The 8,804-nt window shown below is 44.2% G+C and overlaps 1 protein-coding gene across 1 annotated transcript in view; it reads right to left on the bottom strand.

The window, feature by feature from the left end:
* Positions 1-8,582, bottom strand: part of DNHD1 (dynein heavy chain domain 1) — a 41,076-nt gene extending 32,494 nt beyond the window's left edge. The window contains exons 1-7 of the mRNA XM_012654343.1: positions 8,498-8,582; positions 7,872-7,997; positions 7,505-7,781; positions 2,949-3,076; positions 2,650-2,848; positions 2,092-2,186; positions 1,281-1,488 (exon numbers count right to left, since the gene is read on the bottom strand). Coding sequence (XP_012509797.1) covers positions 1,281-1,488; positions 2,092-2,186; positions 2,650-2,848; positions 2,949-3,076; positions 7,505-7,781; positions 7,872-7,997; positions 8,498-8,578 — 1,114 coding nt within the window. The 5' untranslated portion in view covers positions 8,579-8,582. The remainder of the gene's footprint in view (positions 1-1,280; positions 1,489-2,091; positions 2,187-2,649; positions 2,849-2,948; positions 3,077-7,504; positions 7,782-7,871; positions 7,998-8,497) is intronic.
* Positions 8,583-8,804: the final 222 nt, after the last annotated feature.

Consider the following 8,804-nt stretch of genomic DNA (forward strand, 5'->3'; position numbering starts at 1 on the left):
TTAGTACAAACTGTACCCACTGCTTTCTTTCCCAAAGTTGTGCTATCCTGTAAATTGGGCAAAGTCTAGCTGCTTTCTCTGAGAGAATACATGCATTTGTATCTGTATCTGCATTAGCAATAAAGGTTTCATACTTATAAAAAAAAAAAACATGCTATTGGATATAGGCAAGTTAATTTTTAAAAATCAGGAAATTATAATAAAAATCTAGAAAAGTTCTGGACTCAGGTAACCTTTACAAGTGTCTTTATGTTGCTGCCTCACTTTACAGAAAATGAAAGTAGAAACAGTAGACAATACATTAATGTAAGAAAGTCAGTGAGGAACTATCAGTGGGTGTCCTTAGGTTAAAAGGTTAATAAATAAATAAAGGTACATGTATATGTTTTAAGCTAAATGCACATGTATATTTTTAAGCTAACAAAGTACATGTACATTATTAGTAAATAAATATGCCTATATATGTTTAAACTATGTATACGTCATATTTTGTGGTTTCTCTATTTAACTAACTTTTTGGATTAACTGGGTTCCAACTGTGTTAGATAAGAGAATTTCTCCTCTACTAGCAATTCCTCAACTACATTATCTTGGATGCTTGTACTTGTGCTGTTCCCTGTATCTGGCATGCCCTTCTCACCTTGCAGATTTGGCAAACTCCTTCTCCTTCAAAAGTCATCATGACACTTCTGCCTAAGGGAAGACTTCTCTGATTATCTCTGGTTCTTTGAGCTGGTCCTCTCTCTGAGGTTCTACTGCCCTCAGTAAGGTGCTCCATCACGCACCTATCCCTGTACTATTGTCTGCCTCTCACTGGACTAGGAGTTCCTGAGGGACAAGGCTGCTGTCTGTAAATCTCAGGGTCTCTTGTATTTGGCACAGAGTAGGCAGGTGATTTTGATGAGGGAAAGAATAAAAGAATGAATGAATGAATGAGGCATAAAATCAGATAGCAGCGTACAATATAGACGACAGAGCATTGACAGGTGGAGAGAAGTGACTGTGAGGAATTTCTGAGTACAATCAGAAAGGGAAGGACCTCTACTGAAGGAGCCAGGCATTGGGTGGAGAGAGCGAGGTGTGTAGGGGGTTCCCAAGGAGATAAAGATGGTATAATAGCTACATGGAAGATACCGTCTCAGAACAGACCAATGTCTCAGGCTGCCCAGTACGTACGGTGCCAGAGAGAGAAGCCAGATCTGGCAGGGCTTGATGGATATGGTGGATGAAAATGGCCCCAAGGAGGGGACATTCACTGGGTCACAAGGGCTGGGTCTCACCTGAGAGGATGAAGGTGCCACTGTCCTTGCCCACTACCTCCCACTGGGGGCTGCAGAGCATGTGCCTCTTGGAACGCTCTGAGACTGGTGGCTCATAGGGGACATGCAGGATGAAGTTGAGCAGGCGCAGCTGGCGAACTTCCCAACACTGCTGTAGCTTCTGTAGGGACTCTTGAGCGTGAATTCGGTCGTTTTCGTACTGCCAGACCTGGAACAGCTGGGTCTCAGGAAACAGGACTGCATAATAATGGCTTAGGGGATAGCCTTGGAGCTAAGACTTGGGGATTGGGTCTGAGGCAGAACTCAAAGGGCAGCGCTCAGGGGAGTAGAGGTCTCAGAAACGAAGTGGGAGTGGGACCATCAGGCTTCAAAGATAGGCCGTGGGCAGCATCTAACTACTTAGACCCATGGGCACTGCCTTGAAACCCACTGTTTTGCAAGGCTCCACTTGGGCAGACAATACTTCAATCAGCTTGTGCTCTTTGGAGCCAAGGGTAAGTTTTGGGGGACATCTGCTGTTCTGTAGACCCACAACTTTGGGGTTGACACCCACTTCCTTCCCTGGTTGGGGGGAGACATATTCTCAGTCACAGTGTCTGGAACCACCCATGAGATCCCCATCTGAAGGAAACTGTTCCTACCCTCCAGTCAGGTCAGCAATCTCAATCCCCACTCACGTACATACCAACATCTATTGCCCCCTTGTCTCAAGGGGCTTCTGGGCCTTAACTGGCTTTATTGCAGGTCCTGATCTCAGACCTCCCTCCCTCCCTCTCTCTCTCTCACCCTCTCTCCCTCCTGTGGGCCCCACCTGGTTGATTCGATCTGCAAACTCCAGCAGTGGACAAGTGAGCAGCTGGCCCAGTGTTAAGAGTTCTATGTTGCGGAGACAGCCCAGCCCTAAGGCTGTAGGTAGAGGAGACAACAAGTCAGAGCAACACCCAGTATATGGCAGAGTCTAGCCCATATCCCAGAGCCCAGTCCTACCCTAAGCCCCTAAGCCCAGAGCCCAGATTCAAGACCCAGAGCCCAGCCCAACCCAGCTTAGACCCCAGACAGCGGATTTCAGGAAGCAACATAGAGAGCCAAGAGCTTAGAACCCAAGGTCCAGAGCACAACTCAGAGCCCAGAGCTAAGACTCCAGCCTGAGCCCAGCCACCATCAGCAGAGAGGACCCCACATGGCATTGAGGGAGGTTAGAAAGTTTTGTCCCTGTGAGGGAAAAGAGGTTGTAATACCTAGGAAAGGGTAGGGAGCAACTTAGGGAGGAAAGATGTTTCCAGCAGGAGCAGCAGGGAACTGAGTTGTTGCATTGCTCTAACCCCTACATTCTTCTTTTCCCCACCCTTCTGACAATAACCAAACACACCTCGCAAAAGGGATTGGCAGTTCAGATTCTGCAGCCGGAGGCTGCCCAGCTTGGTGAGCAAGGGCAGGTAGCTGCGAAACTCCTCCAGCGTATGCATGCAGCATTGCAGCACCGGGCTGTGTAGCCCCAGGGTCACGCACATCCGTGCTGCCTCTGTCAGCCAGCCATCTGTCTTCTCCTGGGCCATAGCCAGACTGAACTGCAGGAGAAGGGCTCTCTGTCAGCTTGAGACCCTTCCCCACTCCCACCGCTGCAGTCCTCCACTCCCAGGAAAGAGCTCCAAGTGATGGTGTTGGTACCTTGGCAAAAGCCATGCACTTCCACTCGCTGATGTTTTCAGAGATGACTCGGTACAGGTGCCAGATGCGTTGCTGCTGCACAATAGGACGGGTCCCACAGATAGGCAGAGGCACAGGACTCTCATCCCCTGTGGAATAGGCCTGGCTGAGACCTATTTGGGGTAAGGGGGTGGGAGCTGGGGGAATGGTCAGTCAAGAGGCCACGATGACAGAAAGGAAGGTCTGGAAAGTGATGGCAGGGGCAGAGTTCCAAATTGCTCAGTTCAACAGTGGAGGTGGGCTCAATCCAAGGAACAGTATTTCAAGGAAAGAATATCTAGGAAAACATGATGACAGTGAAAGGGAAGGGTTCCTCTTCTATTAGTCTCCATCTCACTTACTACATGCTGGCCACACCGGACTCTTTAATCAGATACACCAGACATGCTCCCTCCTGCTAAGGGCCTTTGCAGTCATAGTTCATTCTTCCTTCAGAGAACCACAGGGCTCATGCCCTCACCAACTTCAAGTCCTTGCTCAAACAGCATCTTGTTAATGAGGCCTATGGAGATGCAGACTATCCTACTAAAGACTGCCATCTATCCTCCCAGGCACTCTCAACGCCTCTTCCCTGCTCAGTTTTTTTTTTTTTTCTATGCCATTTATCATTTTCTACATAGTTATATTTTATTTATTCTTTATTGTCTTTCTCCCCCAGGTAGAATGTTGGGTCCATTAGGGAAAGGGTTTTGTCATTTGTTCATTGATGTACCTCAAACCTGGTACACCGTAGGCACTCGACAAATATGTGTTGAATGAATGAATGAGTGAATGAACTGTCAGCCCAAGAGAAAGTTCAGTGAGATGAAGATGATAAAAGATCTGGCCCACACAGAGGGCCATAAGAGATAAATGGTGACGCTCCCTGTTGTGTTTGCCTTTGGCAATTATTCCCTCCTTCATCTCACAAGTTACTGTATTTGTTCTTAACCAATTATTTATAATAACTTGTGAGATATGTATCAAAAGTAATTTGTAATTAATAGTACTTATAGTACTGAGGCTTGTGATTTACTTAAAAGACATCAGACCACAGTCAAGGCTATTGCTGTAAGATTGTCATTCTTAGTCACTTGAATTCCAGCCCACTTTCTTGAGTGGGAGAAAAGGCGATAGCGTTATATGCAAATGCTGGGAATCATGCATCTTACCCGTGCAAACATCATCCATCATAGAGATCTTAGAATATTAAAAAAATGGGAATCTCTAGGCTATCAGAGCTCTGATCTGACAAAAAATAAAATAACAGTAAATCTATACTCTTCCCATCTTTCTTTTTCTAAACTCAAAAGATTTGCCTAGAGACACATATTATCTTTGATAGCAGTTGTCTGAACATCAAATCTTGGAAAAATAAACAACTTCTCTATAAGAAAGAACAGACACGATATCTCCAAACACATGAAAAGATAAAGACAAACTTGGGGATTAAGAGCAAACGTCCTTTGATGGACATTTTGTGGTATCTACTTGGCAATTTTCATTGCATTTTTAAACGTTTTATCTGTAAATGATTTCAAATTTTTAAAGTTGCAAGAAAAAAGACTAAAACAAGTACTTGACTACCTTTTATCTAGATTGACCTTTTGTTAACATTTTACCCATTTGCTTTATTGTTTGTGCTCACGTGCTCTATGTGTATATGTGGGCGTGTGCATACACACACAAATACACTTTTTTCCCTAAACTATTTAAGGGCACGTTACATAAATGACGGCCCTTTACCTCCAAATTACTCAAGTGTGTATTTCCTAAGAATAGGGATGTTCTCTTACATTGCCACAGTACAATTACTAACTTCCTACATTACACTGATACAATACTCTACTGTCCATATTCCAGTTTTATAATAATGCCCTATATAGCATTTTCCCCCCTTAAGTACAGCGTCCAGTCTAGGGTGAAGTACTGCGCTCACTTGTCATGTCTTTTTGCTTCTTTTAATCTAGAACATTCCCACAGCCTTTCTTTGTCTTTTGTAACAGACATTTTTAAAGTATACAGTCTTCTTTTGCCTTTTGTTAATAGTTTCTTATGTTTTTATGATTTTTTAAAAATGATGTTATTCATTCTCGGCTGAACTATCACATAGGTGATGTTGTATCCTCCTCCAGGTATCACATCTGGAGGCACATGATGTCCATATGTTTTTCACTGGCGATGTTAATTTTGATCACCTGGTCAAATTATTGTCCAATTTCTCCACTAACTAATTGCTATTTCTTTTTTCTTCCTTTGCAATGAATAAGTAGTCTCTGAGAGAAACTCTCTAAGACAGTGCAAATATTCTGCTCGTCAACTTTGTCCAGATTTGGCATCCATTGATGATCCTTACCTGATCTGATATCTACACCATCATGGTGGCAAAATAATGATTATTCCACTTTAGCCCTCCGTCCACATTTACCAATTGGATCTTGGCATTCTACTGTAAGCACAAGTTCTCACTTCTCCCTCATTGATTTATCTATTTATTTTTACTATAGATGATAAATTTTTTTTCAATAGTTTAGAATTTATTACTGTACTTTGGTGCTCAAATTGGCTTGCATTTGGCCAGTTGGCATCCCTTCTGTATAACCCTTCTGTGACATTCTCCTGGCACTTTTTTTTTTTAAATTTAACACTTCCTGACTCTCTAGCATAAAAAGGTACTCGAGGTTCCTGCCACAGCTCTGGAATCATCCATTTCTCTGAGGAGCTGTGGTTCTTTTTAGTGGGAAATGGTATTAGAAACTAAGATCTGAGCATAATGTGGCTTCTTGCTTCTTTGTATCTTTGCTTCTGTGCTCTTCAGCAGATACAGCTAGGAAACATATGCCTGAGTACATACATATAAACATATACTTACATGCATACACATGTGCAAATAAGCATGAATGCATATACAATATGTGTGTGTTTTAAAATGCAATGGAAAATCTAGAGTAGATACCATAGAAAATGGAAGTTTATAGGATCATAATTTTTTTTCCAGAACTCAGAGAAAAAGAATAAAGGAATAATGATGATAAAAGAAATTAATGAGAGATCCAGTAAATCCTTAAGAATTCTTTTTGTTTTTTTAATATAGATTTGTTCAGAACCTGAACACATAAGAATTCTGTAAGGAGACTAGAGCAAATATAAGAGCCATTACTAAACAACAGATAAACATATTACCTATAAAAAAAAAGCAGATTGATATCAGATTTGTTCACAATGCTGAATGTCAGAAGACAATGATCTAATATTTAAGTTTGAAGAAAAAATGTTATGACTTCAGAATTTAATATTTAGCTAAGCTGTGATACAAGGACATTATAAAGTCATTCTCAGCATATAAATAACTCAAAAATTTTAATACCTCCAACTCCCTTCTGAGAAAAAAAGGTACACAGGGAAACACTCTAGCCATTTAAGGAAAGAATGAAAATAAAGATGCGATTTTTTAAAAAAAATTAGTCGTTCGTAAATAAATCAGTAAACCTCATACGTCAAAACAGTTGTTAAAATGGTTATAAAACAAAGTGAATGCCAAAAGTAATGAGTAAAATAAATATAAACAATGGAAAATAAGGAGTCGTTATTAATTATCTGGATCTAAAATCCTGGATTATTTTAACAAAAACTGGGAGTTTGGTGAGGAGGAAGTAAAAGCAACGCTGTGGAGTTTCCTGGGCCTAGCGCCACAAGGCCTGAGCTCCTCTACTCTGCTTTTTCACAGATATCTTTAACCCTAGCGGGAGAAGTCAAGGTCTGTGGTCCATGTCAGCTAGAGTATGAGAGCCTCCCATACTCTGCCAAATAAAAAGTTCCTTGCTTGCGATGGTTCCAGAGCATCCTCCGCCTCACATCTAGACAAATGGGCCTGGGCTGGGGGATGCCCACAGGTAGAGACGGTAGTAGCTGGTCATTGGTGCAACTCAGAAACAAGGTGCCTTTCCAAGGGATATAAATGACTGCGTCTGAGAAAAAAAACTTGAGCCCACAAAGTTCTGTATGTGCAGAAGGGAACCAGCCTAGCTGCACCACTGTATGGAAGGGCTAAGACCAATAGCTCTACCCTGGTCTCTTCCTGTGTGCTAGTGAGGCCTCAGCAGCCTCCGCTACAGCACATAGGCTGGAGGCAGTGGCTACTGGAGCCTCAAGACCTATTCTTATCTGGGACTTGCTGCCTGGTATAGGACTGTGTTGAACAGGGCTACACAAAGGTGAAGTTCTACAACAAAGGCACCCTTACATTTCTCCTACACAGGATTTTAGCCCCTGACTCCATCACATTCTGATGGAACATCTGCTTATTTGTCTTCACTACCAGACCATGAGCTCCCAGTATCCCCACCCTAAACACAACATCTGACATAGTCAATAAATGATGATTTTTGCCTTGTAATTTTTGTTTGTAAAAGAGACCAATAAAGGCATGTGATTCCTGAGGCTTGCTTAGGGTCATACAGGACATAGAACCCTGAGTCCCAACCCTTATCTCAGCTGGAGGATCTATCTCACAGGGCAGGGGCAGAGATCCTCAGTACCAGTGAAGGTGGCATAGGCACGGTGCAATTCACTGATGTGGCTGACTGTGTTCTGGAACTGACGCTCCATGGAGATGAGCTGGCACTCAGTGCTTCTCTGCTCTTGCGTGGGGTCCATGAAGGGACCAGACAGGGCTTTCTCAAGCAGGCCTTCCAGCTCTGCCAATGCTGCTGCTATCATCTGCTGCAGCTTGGGCACGATGGAATGTTGCTTGCTGAGCAAGAACTCTGAGGCCTGGCTCTTCTCAAACTGAAATGCCTCCCACACATCCAGAAGCTGTGGGGCAAGCAGAGGGTAATGGAGTCCTTGTGGTTGTGCGGGAGGGGGACTGGGAGGGATGGGTGACTCCCTGAATTGTCCTCTCACCGAGATGTCCAGTGCCTCATTCTCAGCACTAAGGAGGTTACAGTGGTTGCGGATGAGTTCATGGAGTGACCGTATGTATTCCACTCGCTTCTCCAGGTGGATGTACTGTTCATTGGCCTCATCCAACTGCAGAGGTTACAGCATGAGAACAGCACCGCCACAACCCTGCATACCTCTGGAGGCCTATCCCCAAGGGGAACTCCCGCCTCTGGAGTGGAGGCTCCAGACCCAGCTGCAGCCTTTTAACCCACTGGGATCAGGGGCAATCTGGGATCAGATCCCCCTCTGACCCAGGTCTCTCTGAAGGTGGTCTAGTTCTTACCCACTGGACCACTACCCTGATAATAGGGCAACATATCCCTATCTGACTGACTGTCACAAAGAGCAGAATCACATCTCAAAGCAGGTCTCTATCTCCCTCCTCACATCAGGGCCTCCCCCGACATAAGGAAGCTGAGGGCCACGTGAACAGGGTGAGAATTAACAAGGGCAAATAACTTAGGTGAGCACAGTTGAAGAGCATCAAGCCCCCTTGGGAGCTCAGCAGAGACTTGAAGAGAGTGTGCTGAGATTTTGAGCAGGATGGGCCCTGAATAAGCTGGGGAAAATGGATGAGGGGAGTCTACCTTCTGGGAGCACTGCGCAATGGCATGAATGTCTGAGTTGATGGTTTGGAAGACCAGCGTGAAATCTGTGAGCTCTGTCATGAGCTGCTTACTGCGGCTCCAGCACTCGTTCTGCACCTGTGCAAGGATGTCCTTCTTCATCTTGTCCAGCTTGGATTCTGGAGACAAGAGAGTCAGGTGTTAGGGGATGCCCAAGAAAGAAAGGATGCTTGGGGCAGTGCGGTGGGTCCAGAGAGGGAGCGGGCTGAAGGGGACGCCAGACCATGAATTCATTCCTTCACGCATTAAACGCTTGCTGGATCCCTGC

Source organism: Propithecus coquereli, unplaced genomic scaffold (genome assembly GCF_000956105.1).
Source record: "Propithecus coquereli isolate 6110/MARCELLA unplaced genomic scaffold, Pcoq_1.0 Scaffold44, whole genome shotgun sequence".
NCBI lineage: Eukaryota > Metazoa > Chordata > Mammalia > Primates > Indriidae > Propithecus > Propithecus coquereli.